Source organism: Sinocyclocheilus anshuiensis, unplaced genomic scaffold, assembly GCF_001515605.1.
Source record: "Sinocyclocheilus anshuiensis isolate Anshui unplaced genomic scaffold, SAMN03320099.WGS_v1.1 scaffold1737, whole genome shotgun sequence".
Taxonomy (NCBI): Eukaryota; Metazoa; Chordata; class Actinopteri; order Cypriniformes; family Cyprinidae; genus Sinocyclocheilus; species Sinocyclocheilus anshuiensis.
The window spans coordinates 117,281-133,021 of record NW_015540975.1 but is presented as its reverse complement, the minus strand read 5'-3'; the positions used below and the strand labels follow the sequence as shown (position 1 = coordinate 133,021).

The following is a 15,741-nucleotide window of genomic DNA, read 5'->3' as shown; positions in this document are numbered from 1 at the left end:
CCTCCTCTCTCACGCACCCACTCCTGTCGGGAGCCTGGTGAAGGGCGGCGATTAAGGGACGGGGTGATGATGATAATTAGGGGGAGGCAGCCAACTCGTCACAATATATAATTTGTAATAGTATTTCATATAGCGTATTTGAAGGTAGATTCTCAAGCCACTTGAGGAAATATTGAAGAAAACAGTATAATAAACCACATTAAATGATACTGAGCTGATGATCTTACATGTTCTCCTCTCCGATGATACAAACAGCTGACAGAATCTTGACAATCTCAGTCATCATATTAGTCTGCTTAGGATCGATCGCCCTTGCGAGGAGGAGGAGGCTTCGTTCGTCCCCCAAGATACGTTGGAGGCCATACTGGAAACAGAGACATCTCATTTTACTACAACTTGTAAAAATGTAAACATTTTGCAATGGATAATCCCTTTAAACTTTAAGCAAACACAATGATCCCCTTGTGTATGGACAAATTTAGGCTTTCTTCTCCTGAAAGAGTCAATTAGGCAGGTGTAAAAATGTTTTAGGATAAAATAATTTAAATGAGGACAGGGCAGCAGGGACAAATAATCATATTCCTGCATCTTTGTCTTCCTCACAGAGCATAATGCACTGCACTTGACTTGAAATTCACTTGGGGAAAAATAAATTAAATAAATAAAAACAGCAAAGTGTTTGGAATAAAATAGCATTCATATTTAACATGGCTGAGGTATAAACTGAATAATGTCATTACCATTTAGGCATGAAAGCAGCTGTAGAAAATATTAAACCTGATGATTATCTAGAGTTGAACAAGCTTCATTTGTGTTTGCTCCCGTTTAATAAAGAAGCAGTATTTCAATCAGAAATGTATTCATTCTCAAGGACAATTTTTGCAAAATGATATAAACTACTCATGGTGGAGCTTTTAAATTCTAAACACACCTTATTGTTCATGAAGGCCTTGAGGCACTGAATGAGTTTATGCTGGTTCTTCTTGTCAATGTTCTCTTGCCTGAGGGAAAGAAAATCAGTGAGTAAAGAGAAAGATAAGAGTTGGTGATTGAGCAATCCAAAGGCACTGAAGAAAGGGAATTTCTTAAGATGACGACGTCAGAAAGTCCAGCATAACTTACTGTTTCTTGTCAAGAAGCCTCTCCAGCACATCCAAAAGCAGCCCGAGACCTTCATGGCCAAAGTTATTCACCCAGCTAAAAACAGGAAGAGACAGGCAAAGAACTGCATTAGAATACATAAACCCACCAACAAGTACACTGCGAACAAGTTCATTACAGGTTAGAAAAGTTTGGTTTTGAAGATGAGCTGGGTTACACCACTCCATTGTTTCTCAACTCTGGAAACAGTGAGATTTTTCTCAGCTTTTTTCCCCCACATCTATATTACTGACAAACAGCACAGGTCATTGTGGCACCTGCAGCATCATATACAAAACGAGTCATTCTCTGTCTCTCCGAAAATGTCACATGTGACAAGAACATGAAAAAATTGCATTATTCCGTTCCCCACATTTCTGTTGGTGGCTTAATGTGAAGAAATTTCGACATATGTATGACCAGATGGAATTCTGGAGGAAAGAATAAAATATTTATGCATCTTAGAGGAGATATTTAGCTGAATTATTTCACTGAATTAAAAGTCATTAAAACAGTTTTCTTTGGAAGACAATTTGTATGTCTTTGTACTAAAACACTCACAGTTAAAAGTCAACACTTACATTTGCCACTTTTTAAAGATTCTGAGCCCTGGATTCACGTGATTAACACACTTCTGCAAACAGATTCACCTAAGAATGCCGCATTGAAACTGAAGTGAAGGCAAATGCAAATGAAATAACTGTTTGTGTGCGGTGCCTTAAGGCAACTTGCGCAGGCCATGCACTCCAACAGGAACATAAAGCAATGCATGAGAGATAACAGTAAAACTGATAATGGATTGTGTTAGATAATTGGCTATAAAACACAATGTATCTGGAGACATTAAATGATCTGGGGGGATAAGAATAGGGAGAGAGAAAGAAAGAGTGAGAGAGCTAAGCAGCATGTGATCGCATTTAGAGTATGTCATTAACATCACTTGTTCTTAGCTCCAGATTGTCAATAAACCTAAATACATGGTGCAATTTGTTGCAATAAAGGACCATAAGTCAATGAGTTATTCCTTTCTTTTTGATAATCATAGTGCACAATGCAACATGCATATTAAAGTCATTTGTATAAACCAATATGGTCACACAGGACCCTCAATTAGGGGTGATGCCTGCAGCCTAGGGCAGTTTAAGGTGGCTAAAATGCACTTTTTTATAGATCTGCAATTAAATTAATCTAAAATTACAAAGACTGGGGCTCACCATGCCATTACTCAAAATTCATTAACGACCCACCAAACTCAATTTGAAACTTATTACCATTTGCTGTACAGTACATTATAATGGCCTGATTTGTTAATAAAACATAACAGTATAATGTGCAAAACTTGTACCCATCTGTTTACAGGGGGCTTGTCGTTTATTGTTTCCAATTTTGTCTCATCGCTTTTCAACTGTCTCTTATAAGAAAAAGCAGTTTGAGGTCTTTGATGAAAAATAAGAGCTTCGTGCGCAACCTTACCTAGCCTTGAAATATAAAAGCAATGCTGCTGCTGTGGAGGTGGCCAGTAGAAATGAGGGATTTAAGAACAACGTGGTTGAGTGCATCTAATTCACTTATAACAACAGTGTGGGTTATGGTTTCAGTCTGCAGCAGATGAATGTTGAAAACATCTGAGGTAGTGTGGTAAGACCCAGTGAAACCTTACCCAGCATTGACACTGTACATCTGCGGTCATGTCACCTAACAAGAGCAACAAAACTCTAACCACACTCACACTCAATATATATAATGGGCTTTTTAAATAACAGTTTTCAATTTATGAGTAATATAGGATAGGCGTTTAACACAAATATTAATGCACAAGTAATACAATTCTTGCCAATAATGCCAATAAAAATAAATTTTTATATTATGGTCGATATTACAATTCTAAACTATTGTCAAAATAAATAAATAAATACAATCTTTGTAATTGACATAAGCACATTCAGGCATCAAAACAGAGATTACAGATTATAACGGTAGAGATTTGTACTATTGTCTCTATCACGGTTACACGCCCATGTGATGTTGCTATGCTAAATGGACATGAAAACTGATCATTTGCATGCGTTTTTAAGCATTGCTGTTTAAAAATGAGTGATTTTAAGCCGTTGAAATGCATTCAGCAGTGAAAGAGAACTCATTTCGTTATATGCACTTGCTGTCTGAAAGACTGCTTCTGAGCGCTGTCAAAGAGGGGCACGCACGTGAACACGGTGCTCATAGAGCACGGGAGTATTTAATGCAGATATTTTTACCGTTTTATAGGCCTTGAATGGTTAAATGAACACACTTGTATGTAGCAAAATGCCGTCTTTGCAAGTATCCTCGTAAACACAGTAATATAAGTCTTAAGTGAAGGCACATGTCTTAAGAGAAAGAAAACACATATGTAACAGCATATTGGATCCGGGCAGCTCTTAAAGTGACAGCAGTCTAATATTCCTGCTGTCTGTCAATCATGTTAATCAAACAACAAAAGAGAAAAAATCTATCACTGCTCTTGACTAAATCACTTTTGTAAAATTCATAAGAAGTTTTACACAGTGAAGAATATATGCAGTGTTTTTATACATTTGATTACTTTATAAGCATTTTCTGTTTTGTCACATGCATCTATCGGATCGTAAACAGACTGAGAGATCTTGAGGCAGGTGCACATAGGCTACTAGATAGGAATAAGATATAGGTTGCAAATAGGTATATACATGTAGATTTGCTCTGTTTGTTTGTTTAAGTGCATCAAGTGTGTACATAGAAAAAGTCTTAGATCTTTGAGTTCAGCTCATGAAAAATGGGGGCAAAAACAAAAGTGTTGCGTTTATAATTTTGTTCAGTGTATATCCAATATCAGCAATTTATGTTAAGTTGTGTTGTATTTTTTTAAAGCATGTTTCAAAATTAATGTTTGAATTATGATTTTGTGTAATTTATATTGCAGAACTAATCATGAAAGTATCTTCAAGCAATATTAACCAAATTTAATTCATAAATCCAAAAAATGTATTCTAAAAACTTTAGAAATTCCTGAGGGAATTATGGCTCGAATACGCTCATTCTCTTCCAGGTTTTAGGACTACAAATTGAACAGCTCTATAAACTTGTAATGCAGATAATTCAAATATAAATTAAGAAATCAGATTAAGCTATGCTCATACCACTAACAAGCATGAAAATGAAAGGAAATCGCGCTTTCAAAAGATAACTATAGCCAGTAAAAGATGATTGAATTTAAGACACCAGCATGGAGTGCTATCAGATTTTTTGTCTCTCAGCAGTTAGAGGCATCATGCATCAGTTTAACACGTTCGAGATTCATTAAGCATCTTCACTTGTCTTTCTGTCTGCCTGCAAGTCAATCTTAGATTACCTGTCAGCTTTTCCTGTAAACCCCTGAGTAAACAATGCATCATTTCCTGTCAAATCAGCTCATCAGTGACCTACCCACACTCTGTGGTGTGGATCCAACGATTTGATTTAGACTTATTCATGAAATATTGATTGGTATAATCCTGGAGTTAAGCGGCAACAAAGCTAGCAGAGTTACTTGACATGAGCAAATATATTTTCTGGGTTAAATGAAACATGCATGGCCTGTTAAAGTATACATATTTATAACAATAATTGTTCCATACACATACTGCTAAACAATCAATAAACTGACAACGCTTTCAAAACATAATTCTTAAATAAATACATAAACACTGTTGTCTCTGTGATGGTGAAATATTAGTGTTTACTGTAGCAATGACAAAATATTATTGCCAATTAAATTAAATGAAAAAAAAAGCTGCAACAATTGTGACAATACCAGTTGTAGTGGAATCGTACAGTAATTAGGTTTGACATTCAATTTGCAATCACAGAGACATTATACTGCTATCATGAACATCACATAATAAATTGCAAATGCATGTGAAAAATCATTAATGATCATCAGCAGGAGTGTATTGTATAACACCACTTGACGCTATAAAAGTCAGTTAACTGCCTTACGATAACCACAGGTTATTTCTCTGACCACGTGCCTTAATTTTCAGAACCCTCTAATGTCAACCAAAAGCCTGGCTGACATTGTTATTGCACTTGAAGAAGCTCTAGAGTGGTTTGTCATTGAGAACACTCTATGAGAGTAATGCCTTTCAAATTGTATTAGAGCTAAGCCATGGACCGTCTCATTCGGCTGCTCGTGGCCTATTCAGCACTGCTCTATTTCACTCGAGGCCCTCTGCTCCTAGCAACAAATTGCTCTCAACATTTCAACCCACCACCGAGCACCAGAACAGTTAGTCACTGACTAAATATTGCAACTGAGGCCTTTATGCTGTTCATGACAATGTCCATGACTCTGAGTGATGCTGAAATCACAGGGAGGCTCAAGGCAAGCCTGAAAAGAGATTGACTTCCACGGTTTAAGTAAAGTATCTTTGTAATGTCAGGAATGTGAGTGAGTGAGTGAGTGAAAGAAAGAAATGTACCGAACATAAAACAGACGGCAGGCTATTAAGCACATTCATGCTTAAAGGCCATGATATACTTGAAGAACCAGATGAGAGGTCAACATAAGCATGCAACGAAGATTAGACTGAAAAAAGAGCAACACATTTTAATCAACAGAGTAATAAAAAAAAAAATAGGACAAAAGATCCACTAGTATGAGCTACCTACTTAGTAACCACAACATTTCAAATTAATTATATTTTTTGTAACGTTTCCAGACAGTTCTTCATTCTGCTCTAATGAAGACATTATTTTCTGCTCTGCTGTTTATCCCATGACTGTTATTTTGATGACAAGGCAAAAGTTTGCTTATCACTCCCCTCCCTCCATTGTGATCCGTCTCTTCAAATGAATATGCCAGAGAAAAGTCGTAATTATCTGTGCTGGGTAGTGAGTGATAGACAGGTAAAAAGGGAATGGAAAAAAATGCTTGGCTGATTTAATCACAATTGTGAAGTGGACAGACACGGGCAGCCTGTGTTCTCACAGAGCCTTTTGCAGACGCATGACAGATACTGAGTTTTGGAGCGTTAAACGGGGACTGAACCAAGTGGCACGCTCGAAGAACAATATCCCTGGTGTCAGCGTTCTGTGATGTGCCTGCCAGACACTTTAGAAGGAAGGCTCTGGGGCAAGAACCTGCTCCATTTAAAAGAGCCGCTGTTCCCTCTAATGGTATTTGGATCCCAGCAGGAGTCTCCATACAGCCACAATGACTGCACATCAATACCAGCTCTACTTCTCTCTGGAATTGTAGGCTGTGAATATAGGGTCATGATAACAAAGAAAAAGCGGAAGGTCGCAAAAGTTTGTGAGTACATGAGAAAGGAGGGAGCAGTAGCAGGATTAAACACATTTAAAGTCGCTGGGAATTTGCTTAAGTGATGACTAAGTGGTGATCAAGTGCATTAACTAAATACAATGCTTAGAAAGGCTTCATTGATAGCGGGTTTCCAGAAGGCAGAATGTGCAAAAAAAAAAACTCTTAAAAGTGTATAAAGTATATAAAGTAAATACAAACATATATAAAAACAAAACAAATACATATACGTTTTGCTATTGCTTTTTTGTAAATTGACTTTTTCCTGTCTGCTGCTTTTGACGTCACAGCTCAGGGTTGTCGCTAATGCAAACGGATGGCTTTCTCCAGATATTAAAAACCTCCTTGTTCATGTCTCCCGGTCTTCCTTCAACACTTCTCACGTTAATGTGCAATCATTTTAATGATCATTTTAATATTTTTTGTGTTAGTGCGAATCAAATCAGAGCTTCATTTCCTGTGTGCTAAAACATCCGCTTGAGCTATAAGGGAGCTGACCTGATCTGAGCCACGCGGGACAGTTTAACTCAATTCACCAGAGGCCATAAATATTTTAGACTTAAGTTCAAACATCTGGTATTATTGATCTGGTGGTGAAGTATGTCAGAGAGCGGGCAGACAGGGACAAGGGAATCAGTCATGACAGTCACCTCGCATGCTAATGGATTAGCGATTCCCTCGTTCAGAAGTCAATGGCAGCGTGTGTGTGTGTGTGTGTGCTCACAGCGGCTTTTCACGCTGCCAAAGGACTGATGTGGGCTGTCACTCAGAAACATGTAGGTCACCTCAATCTCCTGACCCAAATAACTCAAAAACATCAGATACACAGTGTGCTAGAGGAAAAATAAACCTAAAAATACTCTAATATGGAGCACTAACATATATAATCTATTTATATCACACTGTCATGGAATTATGGATTTGTAATACTTGCACTGAAAATAAAAAACAGACAAATTAAATCCATATTAGTCAGATTACTCTATCGCAGTATGTAATTTCAGTGTGAGACAAGCCCCCAAAAACCTCCCATAAAAGGTGAGAAGGCTTGACAAAACAATTAATAACAAGAGAGGATGCGGTGAAAATCACAGACAGCCCAAAGATATTGAATTTAGTGTGGCAGAATACTAATTTTCCCCTTGTACCTGTGCAATACCATTTCTCACTTAAATCAATATGGAATTCAAATCAGATATCTGAATTATGTATGCCTTGCTGCAGGGCTCCACAGATACGGCTAGCTTTGAGGTTAACAGATGGTGGCATAAAATGAAATGGGCATCCCGCTTAAAATATACCCAGTCACGAAGGACATCGGGATTAGTGGGTTCCTTTACTGCTTCGGATAAAGCTCTTCTGTAGTGGCAGATGTGACCACTGCTTCTATTAGACCCTCTATAACACAGTCTCAGGTACACTGGCTTGCACAAACACAAAGGGCTTGACAGGGCGTGCAGGGCTATGACGGCTAAATGCGTGATCAATAATAGGGCTGCACGATAAATCGCATGCGATATTTAATGCGCATCTTGCCAGTAAAGGCTGTACTGTAATCAGCGGTAAATCTCCATCATGTGCGTGCTTTCACACGGAGCAGCATTTACTACACAGAGACGTTGTTCACTGACAAGCTGCGCAAAACCACGATCATATTTTGCGCATGTTTTGTGCAGCTTGCAGTTATCGTGCAGCCCTAATCAATAATCTTCACGAAGAAAATACAGCATCTATTTTTACAGACAGCTTAATCACAGTGGCAGAAGACTGAATAAGAAAAAGTCCAATCAAACTCTGGGTCTTACATAGTGCTAAACAACATAATTAGTAAGTAGCATATATTTGCACAAATGAAAGCCGGAAATAACTTCACTTATGAACTTATTAAAATAAAAACACTGCAGAAAACGGATGTTAAAAATGGTTATTTTCTTCATTAGGCCAAAATTAATGAGCTGAAAACATCAAATCTCACATCGTAGCTGTGCAAGTATGAATTGATAATTTGTCCGACTTCAGTCCTTTATTTCTCCTTGACACGGATTGGATCAGGGGAGCTGATCCAGAGCCTGAGGGCCAGAACTAGGTTTCTAATAACATTTGCAGTCTGGAGAGAGAGAGAGAGAGAGAGAGAGCCAACCGTCATAGAGAGAGAGAGAGAGAGAGAGAGAGAGAGAGAGAGCGAGAGAGAGAGAGCAGAAACTAGTCGCACAGCACAGGAAAAATTACCTTAGCAGAGCGCTACAAACTCAACCTCACTCTGTTGCCACGACAATGTAGACAATTTATTTCACGGACCAACAGGTGAAGTTTTGATAACTTTCTCGGGGTAACTCAACATACAGTAGCTCTAAAGATGTTCGAAGTTTTACCTCAAAAGACTGTAGCCTGTCTGCTTCAACTCTTCTGACCTTGACAGTGAGGAAAGTACATCTCAGGCCCACAAAGTAAAAGATGATCAACAGACATCATCCAGACAGTTATTTCCCAATACTTATACATTATTAATCAAAGTTGTCTTCGGACATCTTCTGAAATTTCGGAAAGAAATTTAAAATTGCTTACAGTGCCCTCCAAAAGTTCTAAATGCAAAAATGCAAACAAACAACAAAATCCTCCTTTTTTTCCTCTCTTTATTACATCATAACAGCAATAGGTTTCTTTGTTTATTATTATTATTTTATTTTTTCTGGAATTTAGATTATCGGGTCAGCACGTCTTTACAGATTTACTGGTCAACAGTAGTGTTGTTATTGTTAAATCATTACTATAATACTATAATATAATTATAATTACTATAAAACTATAAAAATATGTTTTCATTAATTCATTAAAGTCCCTGTAAAGTCAATTCTGATAATTGTTTCTGAAAGCATTATAAATGTTACAAATGTATTGCTGAAACACATTACAAAGACTCTGAACTATGTAGTACTGAATAGTGGAGTTAGACCGTTAAACAGTTTTTCACCAATTCTGTGTTCAGGATTTTTTGGGTGGGGCTAAAAAGGGGGTTCGATGACGCACTGGAGCCCCCGAGCCATGGCCCCTCCCCTAACACTATAACTAGAGCACATTCGCATCAGTTCTCCCGCTCAATCGTGAGTTGTCAGTACCGTTAGTAACACACAGCCTACACAGTTTGCTAGCTAGCTATGCCTTTGTCACTGAAATGCGTATTTCCTGGTTGCGATAACATACAAAACAGCTCGGTGTCCTTATTTAAATTTCCTAATAATGATTATATCAAAAAGAGTTGAATTAATTTTGTGAAGAGCCACCTTGATGGAGAGCTGAGGATCACCACCAAAACCCGCCTCTGCAGTGATCATTTTACACCGGATAAATTTATAAATTTTCATCGGAGACAACTGGGATTCACTGATAATCCGCTGTTACTGGTAAATGGGGCCGAACCGACTATTTCCTGTCTCGGCCTTCATCCTCCCGTCTGGACACGCCCCCAGCGTTTGAGAGCAGAGGATACCGCCCATTTTTTCAAGATTTTGATCACTTATTTTACTTACTTGGCGGATTTTTTGTTAATAATACATTTTTCTGTGGTGTGACAAAACAGGGACTTTAAAGAAGCTAAAATAAAATAAAAATGTATATTTACATATTAAGTTTAACTTAAAATGAGAAATATTGCTTTAGCAACTGAAATAAAATACGTTCTAAAATTACTAAAACTGAAATAATTACAAATTAAAGCTAAATAGAAATATTAAAAGTAATAAAAATAACAAACGCAAATAGCAAAAGGACTAAAACTAAAATAAAAATCCAAAACGAAAAATAAAAATAAAAGCTAATTCAAAAGTACTGTATATTACTAGCATATTAATAGTACTAAAATACCACTGATTGATAGCTAATTAAGGTTAGTATACAACAGATGAATTAGAACAAAGTTTAGAGATGGCTTCGATGCATGATTTGTTTTTATTATTTATTAACATAGTTTGTGTTGTCCCTTATGCAATCCATAAAAGTATAAAGATTTATGCTGACATTGTCAAAAACCCAACTTTGCCTAGGGCATTTCCAAACTTTTGGCAGGCACTGAATCATAGTTATTTCTCTCTCCTCATCCACCATCATATATACACACGCACACAGTGCATTATGGGACTGCCTAATAAGGATGCATTTTTGCCTAATTTATTATGCTGCCTCCTTGCCTCTTTGGAAGCAGCATAATTAAGATGCTTACCTTTTGGAATGGACAGAAGCCCTGATGCCTTAAATGCTTCCTCCTTACACATTCACTAGGTTTTGGAACAGAGCAATAGATTCCCATCATACAAAGTGGCAATACAAGTGGATGTGCACTTCTAAGCAGTCTGGTGCTTAAAAGAACACTCATCGTGACACCTGGAGTGTGATTGTTTCATAGTCTACCATTTGGTGCTCATTCAAAGCCTCTAGTAGGGCTATAGCCTTCAGGATCTAAGGCTGAACGGATTCCTGTTAAAGCAGTATCAAATCTTCAAAGGCACTAATAAGCCCATTACCTCCCGCACATGTGTCCACGGGCACTCAGCGAAGGACGGCCGCATAGGCAGAATGATGGATTCACAGGCTCTGTGGGGTGGCTGGTAGTGTCAGCACATCTTCACTCCAATCCACATCTCTGCTTCCTCAGGCTCATGTCCCACACTGGTAACTACAGCACAAGGCTAGCTTACATTCAAACCCTACACTGCAAAATATATAAATAAGTACTACTACTAAAAAAAACCCTCTAGGGAAAAATGCAGCAGCTCCACCATGAAGATTTGGACATAATGAAAAGCTGGAGCCAAGTTCAGGTTTGTCTTCTTTTCTCTGCTTCATATCTTTGAGCCTGCAGATTCAATACGGAAGTCACAGCTGGGATTTAAAGTGGAGTGTAAAAGCGGAGAGTGTAATACGGGCTTAGCACAAGAAAGTGAAAAGTCAGGCCCTTTAGATGTTCAGGAGAGTGCAATGGGGCCATGTCGCGGACGAAACGCGAATTCCTATTGGTGGTGCATTGATGAAGAATCAGCGTAGTCTGTACGCCACTGAAGATATCTCATTGCTCGTCTATGTGCGGAAGCGCAAGAGCCATCGGAACTGTTGGAATGGATGACAAAGCTGGAGGGTTTTATGCATGAGTGGGTGTTAAGAAAGTACTGGATTACTTCTTGCATCGTAATATTGTTTCTGCACTACATTGCACGCCTGTGGCACTGTTTGTACAGCTGTATCAGAAAGAAATAAAAACAGAGAGAACGAAAGCATGAGAGAGAAAATGGCTGTCATTAGTTACAGTGCATATTAACTCTACATAAATGAGGAAATAAGACCCAATGACTATCTGTTAGTCTGCATTTTGGAAAGTCTAAGAATTCAGAGTTAATGAAACAAGACTACAAGTGTGAGAGAATGATGTATATATACTGAGAAAAAGCCAGACGATGAATAAGTGATTTTAGTCAACCAAAATGAGCTGTGGAGGATTGGGAGAAAAAATTATATAAAAATGAGGGGAAGTGGGGGGTGGGGGTGGAGAAGCAAAGTCAAATGTTGAAGGAAGATGCTGTATCCGCCCCGAGCACAGCCATCTGTGTAGAGATGTGTGAGGCTGTGAGCTCCACACCTGTGAGGGACTACTGGGAAATGAGAGTCTTCTCCAGCCTAACAGCCACCTGGATGGCCAAACAGGTGCTCAGCCCAAGCAATTAAACTATTACATAAACAAAGGCCAACCAATGAGAGGAGATAAGCAGACAGTGACAGGAGCTCAGCTCTTCTTACTCACACCTATATTCTGATTGATCAATGTACAAAGCATATTTGATTATTGAATTGTATTTAACAATTATTTTACAGTCATTTTAGAGTTCTAGGGTTTATGAAATTGCATTGTCATGGTGGCAAGTATTTTTTATTCATTTTCATGTTGTCGACTGACCTTAACTTGAATTGATCACAGAATATTATTTTCTAGTATTTAAGGACAGAAATCTGAGAGAGATAATAGCAGCCTGAGCCACATGACTTTCTTTATGCACATTCACATCGTATCTGTTTTTTTTTCTATACTACTTCAGTACATCCCAAATGTCACAAAAAGATGGGAATGGAAACCTGAAACATGAACAGTCAAAACAGAGCATGTTTTTCAGGATAATCCATACAGAACAACAATTTATATAATTCATAGATTTGTCCTATGACAAAATTAAAGCGAAATTCAACAGACTTGCAAAGCAACAGTCTGCAATTATTAGAATTCCATTCCATTAAAGGCAACACTTATTTAAATAAATGTGTGATAATTTTACCATTTTACATCCATGAATAAACTGTCATTAACCCCATTTCGGCACTCCTGTGAGTGGAGTTTTGATTATTATGGAACAGAACATGTTGCAGGAATCATGACTTAAAAGGAATTCACACACTAACATATTTCTTGCAGAGGACAGAGATAAGGTGTGAACAGACTCATGAGTAATTGCACCTTGGCAAAGTGAAGGAACTTGGGGTCATTTTCATCACAAATTAATTTCTCATTCAGCACATACTATGCCTTTATGTCCAAACATTTAAAACTTGCACATAGTCTATTTGAAAAAAAAAAAAAAAAGACCAACCCTTTCAGGAGAAATTGGTTGGGTCTCATTGGAATTAAACTTTAAGCAGAGACCTAACTTTCTCTCTTTAGTGTGGGATGGAAAAAGTCTAGCTATTCTTTGATTCTTGATCTAAAGAAACTACTCTTACAGTATGCAATACCCTACCTCAAACTGTCTTTAGATGGTTCTTGCAAATGTAATAAAGCTGAAACTGCACATGAAACTGTCCACTTATACAGCAGTGCATTAAGTTCTTGTCACTGGGGCGAATGCCTCAACTACAGGTGCATCTCAATAAATTAGAATGTCGTGGAAATGTTTTGTTAAATGTGAGCCAAAATCATCACAATTAAAAAAAACAAAGACTTAAACTACTTCAGTCTGTGTGCATTGAATTTATTTAATACACGAGTTTCACAATTTGAGTTGAATTCCTGAAATAAATGAACTTTTCCACGACATTCTAATTTATTGAGATGCACCTGTACATAAACCCAGAACACTGTAAAGGTTACATTAACACAGTATTCAGCACACTGGCGGATTTTGTGTTTTGTGATCAGTAATAAGTAGCTCCACTAATATTAACTGTAATGTAAGCACGCTGATGAGAAGCTTGAGTATCCCCTCAGTGTGGTTAAAAGACAAACAAAAACAAATAGATAGACTGGGGTAAAAGGTGAATGATATTAGCACGTTGAACATCTCCATGCATTCCGTCACCCCAGGGTGCTTCTCTCTGAGCAAGACATGACATTCAGTGGGTGAGTGAGACACCAGTCGGCACCCTTCTCTGACTGCGTACTCTCAAGTTCAGCCATTTGCAAAAGCCCGGAGGGTGGTCCTGGCCTCGCCGGCCCCTCAGCGCAAACTGCCCTTTTATCGAGAGGAAGTGCTGATGCCACTCGTCTTCAGTCAGCAAGTCTGATCTTTACAAACAACCCGTCCTCATGGGGGTACGAAGTGTGGGCTTCTCAAAGAACAGCGCTCTGTATCCATTTCCCATGATTAATGGCTAACAGTGGAGTAAATAATTGGATGCACGGGGCCCCGACAGCACACTGGGATGATCTGATAAAGACAACAGAACGAGATGCAATCCCTTCATTTAATTAGGGCAATAACAAGAGATTACCTTGAGGCGCAGTGTTCTACAACTCACATTCTAGATTGTGTTCTGTGACAGGAAAACAATAGCAAAGTCACTCCGGTGTTTGTGTTCCTTTGACTCACTGCACTGTACCTCCATCTGGGGAGAAGGGCAGGGGTGTCTATTAATTGCTTTCCAGTGCAAAACACATCTGTTGAGAGCACGGCGTGTAATGCCATCGTATCAAATGGTGGTTCTGCTCAGGTCCTTTCTCCCACTGCACAACGGTGGACCTAAAGAGATCGTCTGCCTGCCAGTTGTGTGATGACCACTTTATATGCTGCGCTCACTGATTCACATTAAGAGCCATCTCTCAGACAGTGCTCTGGTAAATAATTGAGAGAGTCTGCTGTCATATAGTGTTCCTCTGCGCTACTGGGACCAAATTAAATTTGAAAATCCCGTCCATGAGAGGGGAGGTAATACGACTTTCTGGGAGAGCAGGCTGGGGGAACTGAGATGGGTCTTATTATGAATGAAAGAATGTGTAACGTCTGGATAAACCAGACACACAATTATTTGTTATATTTAACAAATAATCCAACAGACAAAGGATCCACTAATGAAACTGTGACCAGAAACACCATTAACTTGACTTATATGGCAATAATCAGCAATATGCTTTCACACAAATAACTTTATTTTTTGAATGTTTCAATATGTGTTGACACAAAAGAACCGGTTTGCGGAAATGAATCGGACTTTGCATCACTAGTATACAAACGAACATGGAACAATACATTTATTAATCTGTGTTAATGTTAGTTAATAAAAAGACAATTGTTCAGTGTTTGTTTGTTTTTGTTGCTGTTACGTGACATAGCGGTGTCTGACTAGGGGTGAATCAGCTAAACGCGTCTCTTTAATAGTTTTTGCATCAACACCCAATCCAGTTACATATACCATGTTCGAATACAAAGAGTTGTAAACTTCCCCTCTGAAAGTTTAAGTCACCATTGGCTCATTGACCCCCTGGAGATGTGATCTCCATAGAAGTTAAAAGGCCTCACATCAGTGACCTCTCTCTTCTCTGGCACTCTTACCTCCTTGATTCAGAGTTAATTCAGAGATGTTCCCTTGAGGATTTATGAATACGAGTTAACAAATCTTTAGCCATCCACTAGGGGGCAATCTGACTCCCACTGCTAGTCGACAGTTAGAGCAGAGTTGGCTCGAGTATCAGTCATGCTCAGTGTTGCCAAGTCCGCGGTTTTCCAGCGGAATTGGGCTACTTTAACACTGTTGCCGCATTTGTAGTTTTGGGCTAGGTTTGAGTAGCAATTAGGCGGGTTTTGTTGTGAAAACCTGGCAACCCTGGTCACGCTTATTGACAGTGTAAATGATTTACGATTAGCTGCGTCGGAAATCCAACCACGGACTGGCATATTGTTATCTCAGAAAGAGGCTCAGCCATCACATTAAATCAGGTAAACTGGTTATATATTTATGTTTCAGTATAATTACGCACGCTATACCAGGGGCGGTTCTAAACCCTTTTTAGGTGGGTTTCAGCCCCCCTATCGGTC

At 38.5% G+C, this 15,741-nt stretch overlaps 1 protein-coding gene across 1 annotated transcript in view; it reads right to left on the bottom strand.

Annotated features, from left to right (window-relative positions):
• The window catches only part of LOC107690091 (protein diaphanous homolog 2-like), a 153,940-nt gene that overhangs the window by 38,380 nt on the left and 99,819 nt on the right, over positions 1-15,741 (bottom strand). Inside the window, exons 8-10 of the mRNA XM_016488329.1 lie at positions 1,123-1,197; positions 932-1,001; positions 228-364 (exon numbers count right to left, since the gene is read on the bottom strand). Coding sequence (XP_016343815.1) covers positions 228-364; positions 932-1,001; positions 1,123-1,197 — 282 coding nt within the window. The remainder of the gene's footprint in view (positions 1-227; positions 365-931; positions 1,002-1,122; positions 1,198-15,741) is intronic.